We start from the raw sequence: 20,627 nt of genomic DNA, 5'->3' as shown, positions 1-20,627 counted from the left end.
TTGATTGTCAAATGACAACTCCACAGTAAATCCATGACTTGTTGCAGAGCGCCGGAGGTCCGTCTTGGAGGTTCCACACTTCTTTGTGAAGATCCTAACATCCCAGAAGCAGGCAGGAGGTGGCAGGTCAAGGCTTGGTAGTTGGTAATTCAGGGGTGACTGAAGGCTGTGTGGACAAGCTTTCTGCAGGTTCCCTTGTGATAAATAGTTTACGTTTGTTCCCACTCGATGAATTGGCCTCCATGGAGGTATAAAGGTTAACTACTGAAGCTCAACCCCACACCCCCAGCATGGGTCGTCAGATGGGGTTAACCCCATCTGACGACCCATGCTGGGGGTGTGGGGTCAGCTTCAGTAGTTAACCCCATCTAACGACCCATGCTGGGGGTGTGGGGTCAGCTTCAGTAGTTAACCCCATCTAACGACCCATGCTGGGGGTGTGGGGTCAGCTTCAGTAGTTAACCCCATCTAACGACCCATGCTGGGGGTGTGGGGTCAGCTTCGGTAGTTAACCCCATCTGACGACCCATGCTGGGGGTGTGGGGTCAGCTTCAGTAGTTAACCCCATCTGACGACCCATGCTGGGGGTGTGGGGACATACAGTCGGGGAGGGGCCAATGAACCGGAGAACATCTGAACCATCAGCTCCATGTGCATCCCTGACTGGGTGATTAAGATGTGGGTGTCCTTACCTCACAGTCATCTCCAGTGTGTGAACAGCCCCTTTGAGTTTAACTGGAGAAATCTGGTAGATATAATACAGACTTAGCATGGTTTTATCTTATACTGACGTGCTGTAGTGCAGCTCTGGCTCGTTGTCTATTGTCATTTACACGGTCGTCTCAATGTTCTCAATGATCTCTATCGTGGACTGACAGGGAGCCAGCAGAACTCGCTCCTCCTGGTCCCAGAGTCCACAGGCTGGGCTGGAGTTCCCATCTCCATCGGTGCTCAACTCGTCCTCCTCTGACTCACAGCTCTCCAGGAAGTGCAGACCTAACGCGTTAATCCCAGAGTCCTCAGAGCTGGATGGAGAGGAGCAGTGGTCCATCTTGGGGCTCTTCAGCTTGTCAAGGGGGCTGGGGGGGTGGTGGGGCTTCACCTGGTCTACCGGGGGGCTGGGGTGGTGTTGGGGCTTCACCTGGTCAACTGGGGGGCCGGGGTGGTGTTGGGGCTTCACCTGGTCTACCGGGGGTCTGGGATGGTGGTGGGGCTTCATCTGGTCTACCGGGGGGCTGGGGTGGTGTTGGGGCTTCATCTGGTCTACCAGGGGTCTGGGATGGTGGTGGGGCTTCATCTGGTCTACCAGGGGGCTGGGGTGGTGTTGGGGCTTCATCTGGTCTACCAGGTGGTTGGGGTAGTGTTGGGGCTTCATCTGGTCTACCAGGGGGCTGGGGTGGTGTTGGGGCTTCATCTGGTCTACCAGGTGGTTGGGGTAGTGTTGGGGCTTCATCTGGTCTACCAGGGGTATGGGGTGGTGGTTGGGTGTTTTGTGGATCACAGCGGAGTTAGGATGATGCTTGTCAAGAGAACTGTGTTGTTTCTCATTCTGTCCAGGGTGGTGGTGGAGTTGGTTTACATCAGAACAATTAGGGTGATGTTTTATTACATCAGAATGTTTGATTACATCTGATTGGCTAGGATGATGCTTGTTTACATCTGATTGGTTAGGATGGTGTTTGATTACACCTGATTGGTTAGGATTGTGTTTGAATATATCTGATTGGTTAGGTTGATGTTTGTCTACATCCGACTGGTTAGGATAATGTTTGATTACATCTGATTGGTTAGGATAATGCTTGCCTTCTTGGCTGTCATTTTCCTTGTCAGTGGGCGGTTGTGGCATGGTTCTGCTGTGGTGGTCATTCTGAAATGGACCTTTAGTCTTACTGAGAGGAGATGCCTGAGGGGCAGTTGGTGCAGCAAGAGGAGGTTCTGGTATGGGAGGAGGTGGACGTTGAACGTAACACATCTTCCCATTGATGCGTTTGACAATGTAGTCATCGATGAAGAGGTCTGCGATAACGCAATATTTGGGCGAATCGAGGTAAGGTGGAGACTGGAAGCAGGGGGCGATCTTCAGGAAGCGTTCGGTCAGGGAGACGGACAGGTTCATGGTGGGGTGCAGGTCAGAGAGGTCAGAGGGCACCGCCGTGCTGGGGAGATGGCACACATTGGTCATGGGTTGGTAAACGTATTTACCTACAGAGAGACAAGGAGAAACACAAGACCAGTCAAATCAGAGGGCCAACACACCATGCTCCTTTCTCTGCTGGTTTACACACAGCAACAGCTGTTGTCTCAGTGTCTTGCTGTGTTGACACACGAAAACACTTTCCGGTCTAACCATCCTCCCTCTCAGATCAACCCATCCTCCCTCTCAGATCAACCCATCCTCCCTCTCAGATCAACCCAGCCTCTCTCTCAGATCAACCCAGCCTCTCTCTCAGATCAACCCAGCCTCTCTCTCAGGTCTACCAAGACTCTCTCTCAGGTCTACCCAGCCTCTCTCTCACATCTACCCAGGCTCTCTCTCAGATCAATCCTGCATCTCTCTCAGATCAATCCAGCCTCTCTCTCAGGTCAACCCAGCCTCTCTCTCAGGTCAACCCAGCCTCTCTCTCAGGTCAACCCAGCCTCTCTCTCAGGTCAACCCAGCCTCTCTCTCAGGTCAACCCAGCCTCTCTCTCAGATCAACCCATCCTCCCTCTCAGATCAACCCAGCCTCTCTCTCAGATCAACCCAGCCTCTCTCTCACATTTACCCAGCCTCTCTCTCACATTTACCCAGCCTCTCTCTCACATCTACCCAGCCTCTCTCTCAGATCAACCCAGCCTCTCTCTCAGATCAACCCAGTCTCTCTCTCAGGTCAACCCAGCCTCTCTCTCAGATCAACCCATCCTCCCTCTCAGATCAACCCAGCCTCTCTCTCAGATCAACCCAGCCTCTCTCTCAGATCAACCCAGCCTCTCTCTCAGATCAACCCAGCCTCTCACTCAGATCAACCCAGCCTCTCTCTCACATCTACCCAGCCTCTCTCTCAGATCAACCCAGCCTCTCTCTCAGATCAAACCAGCCTCTCTCTCAGGTCAATCCAGCCTCTCTCTAAGATCAACCCAGCCTCTCTCTCAGATCAACCCAGCCACTCTCTCAGGTCTACTCAGCCTCTCTCTCAGGTCTACTCAGCCTCTCTCTCAGGTTTACTCAGCCTCTCTCTCAGGTTTACTCAGCCTCTCTCTCAGATCAACCCAGCCTCTCTCTCAATTAAATTTCAGTTTCCTTCCAATAGTTCTACTTTTTTTAAATTTAGATTTCATATGGATATCATTTGGTCTGTGTTTATATCCTGGGACTCTGTAGGGTTTCTTTTTTTCATAAGCTGGTCTTTCTGTTTACCAGGTCCATCTACCTACCAGGTCCATCTACCTACCAGGTCCATCTAAGTCACACTGAAAGGGTTTTCCATCTTACGTTTAAGAACTACTGTGTTAATAACATACGTAAATACAGTACAGTAAACTAAGGGTAACTCTATGGGTAAATGCAGTTACTATAGTAATCAATGGGTAAATGCAGTTACTATAGTAATCTATGGGTAAATGCAGTTACTATAGTAACCAATGGGTAAATGCAGTTACTATAGTAATCTATGGGTGAATGCAGTTACTATAGTAATCTATGGGTAAATGCAGTTACTATAGTAATATATGGGTAAATGTAACAAGCAAACATTTATACTGAGGCCACTTTTATGTGTTGACAGCAGGTGGATTAATGAGTGTGTTCTGGTCGGTGAGGCAGGCTCTTCCAGACCAATAACATCTGTAGTCAGCAAAGTGATCCAAGAGTCACACAGTCAGTACTGCCTCGCTGCCCACGGGAGTATCACACAGTCCCGGTAAACATTCCTAATTAGATCCCCTGTCTCTCTATACTTCTTTAAAAAATATTGAAAAGGTTTCCACATTGGAAAAATGCAGTACAATGTACAAATGAACGCAGTTATGACTGAACAGTTACAGTAAAACAACAATATGATCAGCACCTCTCTTGAGCTGTTCACTTGGGCCTCATTGTTCTGTTTAAATGTATCCTCCAAAGAGATTGATCTCTCCTCCTAATGTGATGTCACACAAAAAAATCCACAAATTCATCCAAACACAAAATGAGGATTAAAATGACTGAGTTAGGTCGGACCAAAAAGTTCAGTTTTAGAGGAGAAGCAACTACAAGGAGACACTAAAACATATAATTGAAAGTAGTAACCCTAATCATTGCATAACCATTAGTGGAACCTTGGTCGGTCCTTAAATGTTTGGACCTTAACCACCAAAATGTTATGTATTTTGTTGTAAAATGAACAACAATTTGGGGGTTGTTGATTTTTGCCATCTTCACTAAAACTGAGCTTCATCCAACCTGAGTGGTCAATTTCATGTGAATTTCACATTCTGAATAATTTCTGGTAAACACTGTTGCACTGCTCCATCAGGCCAGACTGGTCCTCAATAATATACTTTTCTATAAGACCTACAGTAACACACTGTCAGAAGGCCTACAGTACCACCCTGTCAGAAGGCCTACAGTACCACCCTGTCAGAAGGCCTACAGTACCACCCTGTCAGAAGGCCTACAGTACCACCCTGTAAGAAGGCCTACAGTACCACCCTGTCAGAAGGCCTACAGCACAACCCTGTCAGCAGGCCTACAGTACCACCCTGTCAGAAGGCCTACAGTATCACCCTGTCAGCAGGCCTACAGTACCACCCTGTAAGGCCTAATGTACCACCCTGTCAGTAGACCTACAGTACCACCCTGTCAGTAGGCCTACAGTACCACCCTGTCAGAAGGCCTACAGTACCACCCTGTCAGAAGGCCTACAGTACCACCCTGTCAGGAGGACTACAGTACCACCCTGCCAGGAGGACTACAGTACCACCCTGTCAGTAGGCCTACAGTACCACCCTGTCAGAAGGCCTATAGTACCACCCTGTCAGAAGGCCTACAGTACCACCCTGTCAGGAGGACTACAGTACCACCCTGTCAGTAGACCTACAGTACCACCCTGTCAGAAGGCCTACAGTACCACCCTGTCAGTAGGCCTACAGTACCACCCTGTCAGAAAGTCTCCAGTACAACCCTGTAAGAAGGCCTACAGTACCACCCTGTAAGAAAGCCTACAGTTCCACCCTGTAAGAAGGCCTACAGTACCACCCTGTCAGAAGGCCTACAGTACCACCCTGTCAGAAGGCCTACAGTACCACCCTGTCAGAAGGCCTACAGCACGACCCTGTAAGAATGCCTACAGTACCACCCTGTCAGAAGGCCTACAGTACCACCCTGTCAGAAGGCCTACAGTACCACCCTGTCAGGAGGACTACAGTACCACCCTGTCAGAAGGACTACAGTACCACCCTGTCAGAAGGCCTACAGTACCACCCTGTCAGGAGGACTACAGTACCACCCTGTCAGGAGGACTACAGTACCACCCTGTCAGTAGGCCTACAGTACCACCCTGTCAGAATGCCTACAGTACCACCCTGTCAGAAGGCCTACAGTACCACCCTGTCAGAAGGCCTACAGTACCACCCTGTCAGTAGGCCTACAGTACCACCCTGTCAGTAGGCCTACAGTACCACCCTGTCAGAAGGCCTACAGTACCACCCTGTCAGAAGGCCTACAGTACCACCCTGTCAGGAGGACTACAGTACCACCCTGTCAGAATGCCTACAGTACCACCCTGTCAGTAGGACTACAGTACCACCCTGTCAGAAGGCCTACAGTACCACCCTGTCAGGAGGACTACAATACCACCCTGTCAGAAGGCCTACAGTACCACCCTGTCAGAATGCCTACAGTACCACCCTGTCAGAAGGCCTACAGTACCACCCTGTCAGAAGGCCTACAGTAACACCCTGTCAGGAGGACTACAGTACCACCCTGTCAGAAGGCCTACAGTACCACCCTGTCAGAAGGCCTACAGTACCACCCTGTCAGAAGGCCTACAGTACCACCCTGTCAGGAGGACTACAGTAACACCCTGTCAGAAGGCCTACAGTACCACCCTGTCAGAAGGCCTACAGTACCACCCTGTCAGTAGGCCTACAGTACCACCCTGTCAGAAGGCCTACAGTACCACCCTGTCAGAAGGCCTACAGTACCACCCTGTCAGGAGGACTACAGTACCACCCTGTCAGAATGCCTACAGTACCACCCTGTCAGTAGGACTACAGTACCACCCTGTCAGAAGGCCTACAGTACCACCCTGTCAGGAGGACTACAATACCACCCTGTCAGAAGGCCTACAGTACCACCCTGTCAGAATGCCTACAGTACCACCCTGTCAGAAGGCCTACAGTACCACCCTGTCAGAAGGCCTACAGTAACACCCTGTCAGGAGGACTACAGTACCACCCTGTCAGAAGGCCTACAGTACCACCCTGTCAGAAGGCCTACAGTACCACCCTGTCAGAAGGCCTATAGTACCACCCTGTCAGGAGGCCTACAGTACCACCCTGTCAGAAGGCCTACAGTACCACCCTGTCAGGAGGACTACAGTAACACCCTGTCAGAAGGCCTACAGTACCACCCTGTCAGAAGGCCTACAGTACCACCCTGTCAGAAGGCCTACAGTACCACCCTGTCAGTAGGCCTACAGTACCACCCTGTCAGAATGCCTACAGTACCACCCTGTCAGAAGGCCTACAGTACCACCCTGTCAGGAGGACTACAGTACCACCCTGTCAGAATGCCTACAGTACCACCCTGTCAGTAGGACTACAGTACCACACTGTCAGAAGGCCTACAGTACCACCCTGTCAGGAGGACTACAATACCACCCTGTCAGAAGGCCTACAGTACCACCCTGTCAGAATGCCTACAGTACCACCCTGTCAGAAGGCCTACAGTACCACCCTGTCAGAAGGCCTACAGTAACACCCTGTCAGGAGGACTACAGTACCACCCTGTCAGAAGGCCTACAGTACCACCCTGTCAGAAGGCCTACAGTACCACCCTGTCAGAAGGCCTATAGTACCACCCTGTCAGGAGGCCTACAGTACCACCCTGTCAGAAGGCCTACAGTACCACCCTGTCAGTAGGCCTACAGTACCACCCTGTCAGTAGGCCTACAGTACCACCCTGTCAGGAGGACTACAGTACCACCCTGTCAGAAGGCCTACAGTACCACCCTGTCAGAAGGCCTACAGTACCACCCTGTCAGGAGGACTACAGTACCACCCTGTCAGAAGGCCTACAGTACCACCCTGTCAGAAGGCCTACAGTACCACCCTGTCAGAAGGCCTACAGTACCACCCTGTCAGTAGGCCTACAGTACCACCCTGTCAGAATGCCTACAGTACCACCCTGTCAGAAGGCCTACAGTACCACCCTGTCAGGAGGACTACAGTACCACCCTGTCAGAATGCCTACAGTACCACCCTGTCAGTAGGACTACAGTACCACACTGTCAGAAGGCCTACAGTACCACCCTGTCAGGAGGACTACAATACCACCCTGTCAGAAGGCCTACAGTACCACCCTGTCAGAATGCCTACAGTACCACCCTGTCAGAAGGCCTACAGTACCACCCTGTCAGAAGGCCTACAGTAACACCCTGTCAGGAGGACTACAGTACCACCCTGTCAGAAGGCCTACAGTACCACCCTGTCAGAAGGCCTACAGTACCACCCTGTCAGAATGCCTACAGTACCACCCTGTCAGAAGGCCTACAGCACGACCCTGTAAGAATGCCTACAGTACCACCCTGTCAGAAGGCCTACAGTACCACCCTGTCAGAAGGCCTACAGTACCACCCTGTCAGAAGGCCTATAGTACCACCCTGTCAGGAGGACTACAGTACCACCCTGTCAGAAGGACTACAGTACCACCCTGTCAGGAGGACTACAGTACCACCCTGTCAGAAGGCCTACAGTACCACCCTGTCAGAAGGACTACAGTACCACCCTGTCAGGAGGACTACAGTACCACCCTGTAAGGCCTAATGTACCACCCTGTCAGAGCAGTGCACAAAGGGACCAGGCTGTTTGAGATTCATTCCTCCGATTTTGGATGTTCTACACTTTGTGAGATGTTCTACCCTGTGAGATGTTCTACCCTGTGAGATGTTCTACCCTGTGAGATGTTCTACCCTGTGAGATGTTCTACCCGGTAAGATGTTCTACTCTTTGTGATAGCATTCACACAGCTGCATAAAACGTCTTGAGTGTGTCCCTTAAGGAATAAAACCTTTTAAGGGAGTTAATGGTGTTGCATGAAGCCCTCTGAACACTACTGTAGGTTAGGGTTAAGGGAAGAGTTCGGTAAGGAGACAATGTATTCTATATCCAAAAAGTACTATTCAAAATGTACTTTCTGCAGCAGACTAAAATATAAACATAGAGGACAAACAAACAATACAATACCACAAGACCAAATAAGATAATAACATGGAACAGGAAGAACAAAAAGGGGGGGGGGGGGGGCATTAACCTAAAACATAAATCAATGAAACAAGCTTAATAAGGGTTAGGGTTAGGACATACGTTAAGTGTTTGATGGTGGAGGAGAGCAACATTTTATGGCACCTCAAACAAAACGCTGTTTACGTTCATATCCATACATACTGCAACAGCTGAAAAGGCAGTCTGCTATCTTTTGCATACTAAATGTGTACGATGTGTGTCGGATTGGATTGGTAATATAAAAACTGGCTCACAAAATATAGCAGAAAATATATATATATTGTAGTGCCCAATTGGATGATGTGAGCACCACTTTCACACCTACTGGAGTGCATCATTATGGGATCCCTTGAGAACACTTAACTTTTCATATTCGCCTTATACTGCTGTAGTTTTTTTATTTTGCATGGCAGTTTTGTGGGAAAATGCATTATGGGCAGTCTTTAGGAGACATTACTTTTATTAGCGTGGCTGTGGTCCACACCTACAATATGTCTACTACTGCTGGTTGAGAAGATACCAGGGAAAGGTACTATAATGCTTTCAGAACCAGACTCTCTATACATCTCAGCCTGGGCCAATCAGATCTTTTCTAGTCCATGTTGACTGTCTCCTGTCTGCTGACACCAACATGCCCCTCTTTGACCCACAGTAAAGCTACATCTATTACCCAGTTTCCAGAAATGTTGGGAGGCTACATAAAATGCAAATAAAAACTGAATGCAATGATGTGCAAATCATTTATGCCTGTATTTAATAGAAAATAGTACAAAGACATATCAAATGTTACATGCCCAAATATAAAAGAATGTATGCCCCTTATGAATTTGATGCCAGCAATATGTATAAAAAAGTAGGGACAGGGCCATGTTTACCACTGTGTTGCATCACCTCTTTTATCAATACTCTGTTAGCATTTGGGAACTGAGGAGAGCAATTGCTGTGGTTTTGAAATTGAAATGTTTTCCCATTCTTGCTTGACATAGGATTTCAGCTGCTCAACAGTTCGGAGTCTCCTTTGTCATATTTTCTGTTTTATAATGCGCCAAATGTTTTCACTGGGTAACAGGTCTGTACTCCAGGCAGGCCAGTTTAGCACCCAGACTATTTTACTATGGGGCCATGCTGTTGAAATACGTGCAGAATGTGGTTTGGCATTGTCTAGCTGATATAAGCAAGGCCTTCCCTGAAAACACATCATCTGAATTGCAGCATATGAACCTGTATATATTGTTCAGCATTAATGGTGCCTTCACAGATGTGCAAGTCACTCATGCCATGTGCACTAATGCACCAGATGCTGGCTTTTGAACTGTGCGTTGATAACAAGCTGGATGGTCCCTCTCCTCTTAAGCCCGGAGGACACAGCGTCCATGATAACCAAAAATAATTTCACTTTCCACTTCACCTCAGTCCATCTTAAATTAGTTCAGGCCCAGAAGGCGGCAGTGTTTCTGGATCTTTTATACATGGTTACTTCTTTGCATGGTAGAATTTTAACTTGCATTTGTGAATGAAGCGATGTACTGTGTTCACAGACAAAGGTTTTGCAGTGATTTCCACTACAGAATCATGTCGGTTTTTAACGCAGTGCTGTCTGAGCGGTTGGTTTTCGGCCTTGTCCCTTGCATACAGAGATTTCTCTAGGTTTTCTGAATCTTTTATGATAGTGTAGCAGTTTAGTTAACTTGGGGTCTCTCTATTTGGCTAGCCTGATATCTCCATGTTTAGTTAACTTGGTGTCTCTCTATTTGACTAGCCTGATATCTCCATGTTTAGTTAACTTGGGGTCTCTCTATTTGACTAGCCTGATATCTCCATGTTTAGTTAACTTGGTGTCTCTCTATTTGACTAGCCTGATATCTCCATGTTTAGTTAACTTGGTGTCTCTCTATTTGACTAGCCTGATATCTCCATGTTTAGTTAACTTGGTGTCTCTCTATTTGACTAGCCTGATATCTCCATGTTTAGTTAACTTGGTGTCTCTCTATTTGACTAGCCTGATATCTCCATGTTTAGTTAACTTGGTGTCTCTCTATTTGACTAGCCTGATATCTCCATGTTTAGTTAACTTGGTGTCTCTCTATTTGACTAGCCTGATATCTCCATGTTTAGTTAACTTGGTGTCTCTCTATTTGACTAGCCTGATATCTCCATGTTTAGTTAACTTGGTGTCTCTCTATTTGACTAGCCTGATATCTCCATGTTTAGTTAACTTGGTGTCTCTCTATTTGACTAGCCTGATATCTCCATGTTTAGTTAACTTGGTGTCTCTCTATTTGACTAGCCTGATATCTCCATGTTTAGTTAACTTGGTGTCTCTCTATTTGGCTAGCCTGATATCTCCATGTTTAGTTAACCTGGTGTCTCTCTATTTGACTAGCCTGATATCTCCATGTTTAGTTAACTTGGTGTCTCTCTATTTGACTAGCCTGATATATCTAGGTTTAGTTAACTTGGTGTCTCTCTATTTGACTAGCCTGATATCTCCATGTTTAGTTAACTTGGTGTCTCTCTATTTGACTAGCCTGATATCTCCATGTTTAGTTAACTTGGTGTCTCTCTATTTGACTAGCCTGATATCTCCATGTTTAGTTAACTTGGTGTCTCTCTATTTGACTAGCCTGATATCTCCATGTTTAGTTAACTTGGTGTCTCTCTATTTGACTAGCCTGATATCTCCATGTTTAGTTAACTTGGTGTCTCTCTATTTGACTAGCCTGATATCTCTATGTTTAGTTAACTTGGTGTCTCTCTATTTGACTAGCCTGATATCTCCATGTTTAGTTAACCTGGTGTCTCTCTATTTGACTAGCCTGATATCTCCATGTTTAGTTAACTTGGTGTCTCTCTATTTGACTAGCCTGATATATCTAGGTTTAGTTAACCTCGGGAACCTCATCACTGATATCCCTGCATTTCAGTTGCACATGCTACCTTGCACCTTCCATTTGCCTTCATGGCACATTTATACATCCCACCTATAACATACATTGTTCTTAAAGGTTCCACCAAATGTTGCACTCTTCTATTTGCTAACTGCATTTTGTTGTACTGTGCTTATACAATGACAATAAAGTTGAATCTAATCTAATCTCAGTATGGCTAGCTGGATGTTTCTTTGTCTAGCGAGCTGAATGTTTCTTTGTTTAGTTAACTTGGGGTCTCTATCTGGCTAGCCTGATATCTGTGTCTAGCTATTTTGATGTCTTTGTGTCTAGTTTGCCTTAAGGAACCTGGAGGGGTAATAATGTCATTTAAAAACCTGTCAAGCTAGCAGTGTGGAAATTGTGTTTAATGTTCAAGCTTTAAAGGGCAGCACAGTGGGTTTAAACAATGATATTTAGAATGCAATTAAAAATACATGTTAATGTGGACCCTGAGGCTTTCACAGTGTGGCTCAAAAACAGGCACACTGCAGTTCAGTTAGCAGAGAAACAGGCAGTAGAAGATAAAATATCAAAGGTCAAACTTACTGAATCAAAAAATTACAGTTCCTTAATTCAGATTACCACACAGTTGTTTCAATATCTTTCATAATGATGTTATTATTGTTTCACAAAAGGCTTTAAGGATTTTGTCAGAGCAGAGGATGAATATTGTTGTTAAAAACAATGCAAACATTGATAAGGCAGGTTTGATTGGATCTGAGGCTTTTTTTTGTAGGACTAAAAACTTGGGGGGGGCATCATGGATTTAGTTTTATACAGAGTTTAGTGCATTTCTATAGAGAGGCTGTAGAGCAGTAATGAAAAACGGAAAACCACACATAGCCTCCTGTGAACGTGACATTAGCTATGTGTCTCCGGGGTACAGCAGCCCAGCACTGCATTCATCTGCCGTTTGCGTTGGATAATTCACATCTACTGGGCTGCTGCACATTTCAGAGAGCGACGGTGAAATCCGGAGATTACATGTGACTGGGATTATGTGGCTGATGGTTGTGATGCTCTGGCCTGCTGAGACGCTGCTACAACACTACTCCAGTTATGTGGGTTTTAAATCGCACCCTATCCCCAAATGGATTCATACTATTTTAGACTACAGCCCTATGGCTCCTGGGCAAAAGGTGTACACTCCAAATAAGGTGCCATTTGAGGCAGAGAAAACCGCAGGGGATTTCACTCCTACCAGAGAAAGAAGCAGATTGTATTTCATTGTTGGGCCCATCAGGTATGATTTTGTCTACTCTTATTTTGTCATCACATACACACACACACACACACTGTTGTGTCACATTATACACATGCTGCCGACTCTGACCTGGCTGACTCTGACCTGGCTGACTCTGACCCGGCTGACTCTGACCTGGCTGCCTAAAATGCACCAAAACACAAACATATTTCTGGATTCGGAGCTAATGAGCTGTGTTCCAGCTAAGATGATCTTTCTTGGAGAAGATGTGTTCTAAGATGTTCTTGGAAATGATGTGCTCTAAGATGTTCTTGGAGAACATGTGTTCTAAGATGTTCTTGGAGAACATGTGTTCTAAGACTTTCTTGGAGAACATGTGTTCTAAGATGTTCTTGGAGAACATGTGGAGAACGTGTTCTAAGATGTTCTTGGAAATGATGTGTTCAAAGATGTTCTTGGAGTGCATGAAGGCTTAGTATTAGTACTACCAGATAGAAACATTCAAAATGTTTAAGAATCAGCAAATAGTTCTGTAGTTTAGTAATATATATTTTCATGATAGCCACCCACAATATTCTGTCTTGCGTCCAGAAAGGTAGGCCTAGAGCTCAATGTAATGAATTCCACATTTGTAATGATAGTTCAACATCTCTAAAAACAGCTTCCATTAAGCCTCTATTAAAAAAGACAACACTGGATGCACCTATAATGAACAACTATAGACCTGTATCAAATCTCCCTTTAATAGCCAAGATCATTGAGAAGGTTGTCTTCAATCAACTCAGCAATTTTGTGACCTCAAACGGTCTCTTAGACAAATTTCAGTCAGGTTTCCGACCTCACCACAGTACTGAAACGGCACTGATTAAAGTTTTAAATGATATACGCCTGAATACTGATTCAGATAAAATAACAGTTCTGGTTTTATTAGATCTCAGTGCAGCATTTGACACTGTAGATCATAGAACACTTATAGATAGGCTGGAAAATTGGGTAGGACTCTCTGGGACAGTCCTTGATTGGTTCAGATCTGATCCAGATGGCCGGAGTTACTTTGTCACCATTAGTAATCATGAATCTGATAGGGTGGCTATGACATGAGGAGTTCCACAGGGATCAGTTCTTGGACTGCTTCTGTTCAATCTTTATATGCTACCTCTGGGCCAAATTCTAGAGAACAACAACATTAACTACCACAGCTATGCCAATGATACTCAAATATATATGGCTCTCGAACCATTTGACAACAGCTCAATAGACTCTCTGTGTCACTGTATAGAGCACATAAATACCTGGATGAACCAAAATTGTTTACAATTAAACCAAGATTGTGTTTGGCAACAAAAATAAAAGAACAAGTATTAGTAAAGGGCTGGATTCTCAGGCCCTTAAAACCAGGGATCAAGTGTGTAATCTTGGTGTTCTGATAGACTCAGACCTCACATTTAAGTCATATCAAAGCGGTCACCAAAACAGCATTCTATCATCTAAAAGATACAGCCAGAATCAAAGGCTTGGTGTCCCAAAAAGACCAAGAGAAGCTCATCCATGCTTTTATCTCTAGTAGGGTTGACTACTGTAATGGCCTCTTAACTGGACTCCCCAAAAAGACTGTAAAACAACTGCAGCTCATTCTGCTGCTAGAATGTTAACCAGGACAAGAAGAACAGAGCACATGCTCCGGTTCTTAAATCTTTGCATTGGCTTCCAATCAGTTACAGAATAGATTTATATATACAGAAGTGGTGCTTTTAGTTTATAAATCTCTGAATGGTTTAGGACCCGAATAGATTTCTGATATGTTTGCAAAATATAAACCGAGCAGGGCTCTTAGATCCATGAACACAAGTCAGCTAGTAGAGCCCAGAGTCCAAACTAAACATGGAGAAGCTGCGTTTAGCAGTTATGCTGTACACAACTGGAATAAACTACCAGAAGATCTTAGACGTGCCCCAAACGTATCCATTTTTAAATCCAGGCTAAAAACACTTCTCTTCTCACGTGCCTATGACTGAGCACTTAAACTTAACCACACGGTTTAGCCTTATAGCTTCCCACTTTTAATCTTTATATCTTTTCTTATGGTATTTTTTTTATTATTATTATGTATTCATTTGCTTTGATGTTTTCATTTGAGTATTTGTTTTTATGTTATTGTTTTCATATATTTTTCTTTGTAAAGCATATTGAATTGCTTCAGATTAAACCAAATTTAATTATGTGTTCTTGGTCATATTATTTTGAAATAAATTAGTATTTCTCTCTGTTTTGTCCTGTTAATATTTCTGCCCTACATTCTCTGAAGAGTGGTGGGTCTCTGATGTACTCCTGAAGAATTCAGTCTGACCTGGGTGGGTGCTACCTGGAACCTTTTCCCAGCTCTCTACTGCAGTTATAAAATGGTTCTATTTATCTGTGCATTTGTTGATTCAAACGGACCCAGTTCAAATATATCTCCCATGGTATATATATTGTGTACATATATATATATGGTGATATATTTATACAGTATCTCACAAAGGTTAGTACACCCCTCACATTTATGTAAATATTTGAGTATATCTTTTCATGTGACAACACTGAAGAAATGACACTTTGCTACAATGTGAAGTAGTGAGTGTACAGCATGTATAACAGTGTAAATTTGCTGTCCCCTCAAAATAACACAACACACAGACATTAATGTCTAAACCGCTGGCAACAAAAGTGAGTACACCCCTAAGTGAAAATGTCCAAATTGGGCCCAAAGTGTCAATATTTTGCGTGGCCACCATTATTTTCCAGCACTGCCTTAACCCTCTTGGGCATGGAGTTCACCAGAGTTTCACAGGTTCCCACTGGAGTCCTCTTCCACTCCTCCATGATGACATCACAGGGCTGGTGGATGTTAGAGAACTTGCGCTCCTCCACCTTCCGTTTGAGGGTGCCCCACTGATGCTCAATAGGGTTTAGGTCTGGAGACATGCTTGGCCAGTCCATCACCTTTACCCTCAGCTTCTTTAACAAGGCAGTGGTTGTCTTGGAGGTGTGTTTGGGGTCGTTCTCATGTTGGAATACTGCCCTGCGACCCAGTCTCTGAAGGGAGGGGATCATGCTCTGCTTCAGTATGTCACAGTACATGTTGGCATTCATGGTTCCCTCAATGAACTGTAGCTCCCCAGTGCCAGGAGCACTCATGCAGCCCCAGACCATGACACTCCCACCACCATGCTTGACTGTAGGCAAGACACACTTGTCTTTATACTCCTCACCTGGTTGTCGCCACACACGCTTGACACCATCTGAACCAAATAAGTTTATCTTGGTCTCATCAGACCCCAGGACATGGTTCCAGTAATCCATGTCCTTAGTCTGCTTGTCTTCAGCAAACTGTTTGCGGGCTTTCTTGTGCATCATCTTTAGAAGAGGCTTCCTTCTGGGACGACAGCCATGCAGACCAATTTGATGCAGTGTGTGGCATATGGTCTGAGCACTGACAGGCTGACCCCCCACCCCTTCAACCTCTGCAACAATGCTGGCTGCACTCATACGTCTATTTCCCAAAGAGAACCTCTGGATATGATGCTGAGCACGTGCACTCAACTTCTTTGGTCGACCATGGCGAGGCCTGTTCTGAGTGGAACCTGTCCTGTTAAACCACTGTATGGTCTTGGCCACTGTGCTGCAGCTCAGTTTCAGGGCCTTAGCAATCTTCTTAAAGCCTAGGCCATCTTTATGTAGAGAAACAATTATTTTTTTCAGATCCTCAGAGAGTTCTTTGCCGTGAGGTGCCATGTTAAACTTCTAGTGACCAGTATGAGGGAGTGTGAGAGCCATCCCCATTCACACCTGAGACCTTGTAACACTAACGAGTCACATGACACCGGGGAGGGAAAAAGGCTAATTGGGCCCAATTAGGACATGTTCACTTAGGGGTGTACTTGCTTTTGTTTCCAGCGGTTTAGACATTAATGGCTGTGTGTTGAGTTATTTTGAGGGGACAGCAAATGTATACAAGCTGTACACTCACTACTTTACATTGTAGCAAAGTGTCATTTCTTAAGTGTTGTCAAATTAACAGATATAATCAAATATTTGCATAAATGTGAGGGGTGTACTCACTTTTGTGAGATAATGTATATTCCCTTACATTACAGAATTTCTGAAGGCATCGTTGATTTCCCGGTTCCCACTTCCTTGCATTCACTAAACTAATCATGATAAAACCAGATCAGTGATTTAAAAGAGGCACAATGGCATTATCCAATCTTAGTGGTTAACATACATGCAAAGGCTGATCATAATAAAATGCATTGTTGCCTAGTACCGATAAATAGTTATTTTGATAGATTTGAAACAGATATTAATTATCAATTACAAAAGTTTTTCAACACAACAGTGTCATAGTCTAATCCAATTTTCAATGCTATGCATGATACAATTAGCTGATTTCCCATCAACTGGTGCTCAGTTGGGTGCCCCATTTAAAACCATCCTGGAAAGGTCCCTGAAGCAGAGCCATGTCCTGTCAAGGCCTGGGCCATAAGTAATTAAGCTAAATATATAATGGCCCACTATTTTGACGGTGAACGTTAAGATTTTGTCTTAGCTTTGGCTTCCGTGTGAACTCAGATTCAACAGAGTCCGTCTCTTTACAACAGGACCTTCGTCTAAAACATCTTAATACAAACCAGCTCTATAGTTGCAGCTAATTAGATTAAGAGATGGTAAACATGAACTATTACAACATTTCATAGAAAGAATTGGAGAAATCCTAAGTAGATTTTAGACAAACTCTCAAAATCCTAAATGTACTCTAATACATATCACGGGAAAAATGTATATATAGGCTTTACACATTCTGAATCAACTAGGATATGTTTTGTTAAATTTGCACCATAGAAAGAAGAAACTACAATACACGATAAGAATACATTAAACTAAAACCATTGCAATTGCATTAACATATCAGTGTTATTGCTTGTCAATAGCTATACTTACAGTGGCACCAGCCCAAATGACAGCACCAATGTAATTTGAAGCACTTTCCGTGGCTGTGGGTGGCGCATATCGACAGTCCATCGCACGGCAAGAAGTCCGGTCTCCCTGCGCAGCTCCGAGCCAGCGCCTGCGCTTCGTCCAACTTCTCGCTCTTCGGACACTTCTGTGCTCCAGAACCGGCCATGGCCACATCCCCAATCAGACCGACACAGAGACGAACATCCGATCTGTCCAATATCACATGACGATATGCCAATATCTGATGGGAGTCCGGAAAGGAAATAACATCCGAAATGTATACTGTAAAATCAAGCGACCGAAAAAAAAAAAAAAAAAGATGAAGCCCGTTATTTCAGAATGGGGCAAAACGGAAAGCCAATAAAAGTTGATATACAGGATTGAAATGATTAATGCAGAGATGGTAAAAGATTCCACTGCACCATGGAATTGTTCCTGCAACCCACACTTGCGATGTTCCAGGGATCAACCCATCCACCCTGGGAGGAAAAAGGTCCTCGTCTGGCTGCGCGTTGTCGACGCCGATACGGCTCTATCCCCTTCGTTTCTCTCCTCCCTCTATCCGCTCCTCTCCTCCTCAACTTTGCCACGACACAAAGGGGGTAGAATCCAATAAATATGTATGCATTTTTATGAAGTCAAATTAGATGCGTATTGTATTGTGTCAATATGCGGTGTTTGTATGGACTTAACTGATTCAGTTGTAAATTCTTTATTTGTTGTCCGTCAGTCCCTAAATATTGAGAATGTAAACAATCCGTGCAACCGTGGTGCCACTAGAATCAGGGGTGTCCAAACTATTCCACGGAGAGCCGTGTGTCTGCAGGTTTTCGCTCTCTCCTTGTACTTGATTGACTAATTAGTTAACTAATGGGTTCGTTTCTACCCTCACCTGGTTGTTTAGGTGTGAACTGGGAACCAATTTATAGAAAAAACCAAAACCGCAGGCAAACGGCCCTCCGTGGAATGGTTTGGACACCACTGCAAGATGGTAATTTTTCTGGAAAAGTTAATACCTGGATTTTCATAAATAATGGTCACTTAAAGGCCCAGTGGTTTTCCTAACATTTACAAAGGTTGAAATAACACTGAGACAATTATTATTTTATCATTATGAACGCCGCTTGTGTAAGAGAAGCGCCAAAAAAAATAATTGAAGCTGTGGTATAAGGAACGAAGGCACTGCGGCGTTTCCACTGGTGCCAAACACTGGTGTTTCACCCTAAAGTCAAGATTAATTTTCTGTTTCCACTGACACGGACCAGGGCCAGTCGGCTATAGGCCATGGCTGAGTAGCCCGGCTCCCACTTGTTGCCAAGCCCCGGACTTTAGGACTTAGGGGGGGTTTGCGGATTGACGCGTTACGTGGTGTGAAAACGCGGCATGTTGTTCTTTTCGAATGGCGATGTGTATCGTAATGGTTTTCATCCGATCTAACAACCAGATCGCTGAAAAAAGTAAGAAAATAAAGCAACAGTACAGGGAAACAAAACTCAGAACAGAAAGAGTTGGAACGACCGAATGTTCTACCATTGACTCAATAGAAAAACGAGGCGCCGAGACTGAGACGTAGCTTGCAGAACCTAAAACAACGCAAAATTACGTCCCAAATTCTTCTATTAAATGTAGATAGTTTTGACAAAATAGTCAAACTAAATAATGAATACATTGGCTTACAATAGCAGTGTTGCGAGTGTAAGTGAAGTAGCCACTCGCTGGAGTTTGAGGAAGAAATTGTATTACTCAAGTTCAAACGCGGTATTGTAAACAAACTGAGCACGGCGTTTTTATTTTACGGAAAAGTAAATCGCGTTGATAGTTTACTCCTCCTTTCCCACCTCAGCCCCTCATTAAGTCCTTGGTACCAAATGTATAGTGTGAACAGAAAAGTCTGGAGCCAACATTAGCATAAATCACCAGTGTGACCCCGGTGCCGGTGTAAAACTATGACGACTCATTTCAATCAACCCAACTGGCCTTCACAGGAGGCCCCACCCATTCCCCTCCCCCACGCTATGTTTTCCAACCATGACTGACACACCTGCAGTTCAAGGTAAACCTCACTGGATAATTATGGAAACGTATGCGCTTTTAGTATTTGTCCAGTAGGTTTTCTCATTGAGAAAGCCCCCACTTCATATGTCAACAATAACTGAGGGAAGTACTTCCATGCTTGTAGACTGGAAATTGGACTTCAGTTGGTAGACACTTAAATTGCTCTTTTAACCTGTGTCTTGCCTATGTAAATGTGCCTTGTAGCCGTGGTTCTTTGGTCATATGCCATACTCCCTTGTGCCTTATTGTTTACTTATTCCATGGCTATCAGCCAACCAGCATTTAAGATTCAAACCACAATGTTTATAAGAGACTATTCTCTCCAAAGATTAGTTGTAGCTGTTGTAATTTCACTGATAATGGGTTTATAACAGCAATAAGCCACGTCAGGGGATTGTTTTGATAGGTTACTAGGAGGCCGTCTCCACTCATTACGCTGTTGTACCATTCGTCGCACCAGTACAATACTTTCTAAAGTCTGCCAATAAAAGCCAGTTTTCTGTTTTCCCCTTCTCACTTTGACTATTTAAAGCTAAATTATTGCTTGACAAATTGCTTTTTGCTAAGACGCTATTCCTCTTCCCCTTCAACAACTAAGTTCACAACAATCAGAGAAAAGAAAAAAGCTCTTACTGAGAAATAATGTAGAATGTAGTGATCACTATGTTCCTAGCGGACTAAAATCAAAGGCCTAATAACTGATTCGGTCTGCATCAGGACCTCGTTCTGTCTTCCAGGGCAAAGGCAGAATATTAATTAATATAGGCTGGAGAGTAAATTAAATGTCAACAGCCAAAGGCTATTCCCACTGGCATGTGGAAAACACCATCACAATTGCAGACAGAGTTATTTGATCTACAGACGGAACTATTTACAGGGAATTATTTAAATACCAGATTCTCTATTCAGTTGAATCTATTAAAATATTAACGTCACCCCTTCTAAACATAACAGAAAATACAACACAACATAGCAAGC

At 44.6% G+C, this 20,627-nt stretch overlaps 1 protein-coding gene and 1 non-coding gene across 4 annotated transcripts; one reads left to right on the top strand and one right to left on the bottom strand.

Moving 5' to 3' along the window:
* Window positions 1-311: 311 nt before the first annotated feature.
* Window positions 312-18,371, bottom strand: zgc:162707 (UPF0524 protein C3orf70 homolog B). 3 transcript variants are annotated; one of them, XM_034288847.1, is made up of 3 exons: window positions 18,288-18,371; window positions 17,577-18,175; window positions 312-2,202 (listed from the first exon to the last, which is right to left on the bottom strand). In XM_034288847.1, the coding sequence occupies exons 2-3, from the start codon at window positions 17,758-17,760 to the stop codon at window positions 830-832; spliced, it is 1,557 nt and encodes a 518-aa protein (XP_034144738.1). In that variant the 5' UTR covers window positions 17,761-18,175; window positions 18,288-18,371; the 3' UTR covers window positions 312-829. The 3 variants fall into 3 exon arrangements, with proteins under 3 accessions (XP_034144738.1, XP_034144739.1, XP_034144740.1); XM_034288848.1 differs by having other exon boundaries at window positions 17,577-17,876; window positions 18,017-18,321; XM_034288849.1 differs by having other exon boundaries at window positions 17,577-17,876; window positions 18,041-18,321.
* Window positions 18,372-19,671: 1,300 nt separating this feature from the next.
* Window positions 19,672-19,726, top strand: LOC114829811. The gene has a single exon (XR_003777659.1). It is a non-coding gene; the product is annotated as a U7 small nuclear RNA (small nuclear RNA).
* Window positions 19,727-20,627: the final 901 nt, after the last annotated feature.

This window comes from Esox lucius, chromosome 20 (genome assembly GCF_011004845.1).
Source record: "Esox lucius isolate fEsoLuc1 chromosome 20, fEsoLuc1.pri, whole genome shotgun sequence".
NCBI lineage: Eukaryota > Metazoa > Chordata > Actinopteri > Esociformes > Esocidae > Esox > Esox lucius.
This window is presented reverse-complemented; position numbering and strand designations above follow the sequence as displayed.

Bases quoted from the DNA above. Each gene is read 5' to 3' on its own strand.
- zgc:162707 (XM_034288847.1), bottom strand. From the start codon at position 17,760: ATGGCCGGTTCTGGAGCACAGAAGTGTCCGAAGAGCGAGAAGTTGGAC. The intron at 2,203-17,576 runs GTAAGTATAGCT...GTCTCTCTGTAG, and splicing joins TCATTTGGGCTGGTGCCACT to GTAAATACGTTTACCAACCC.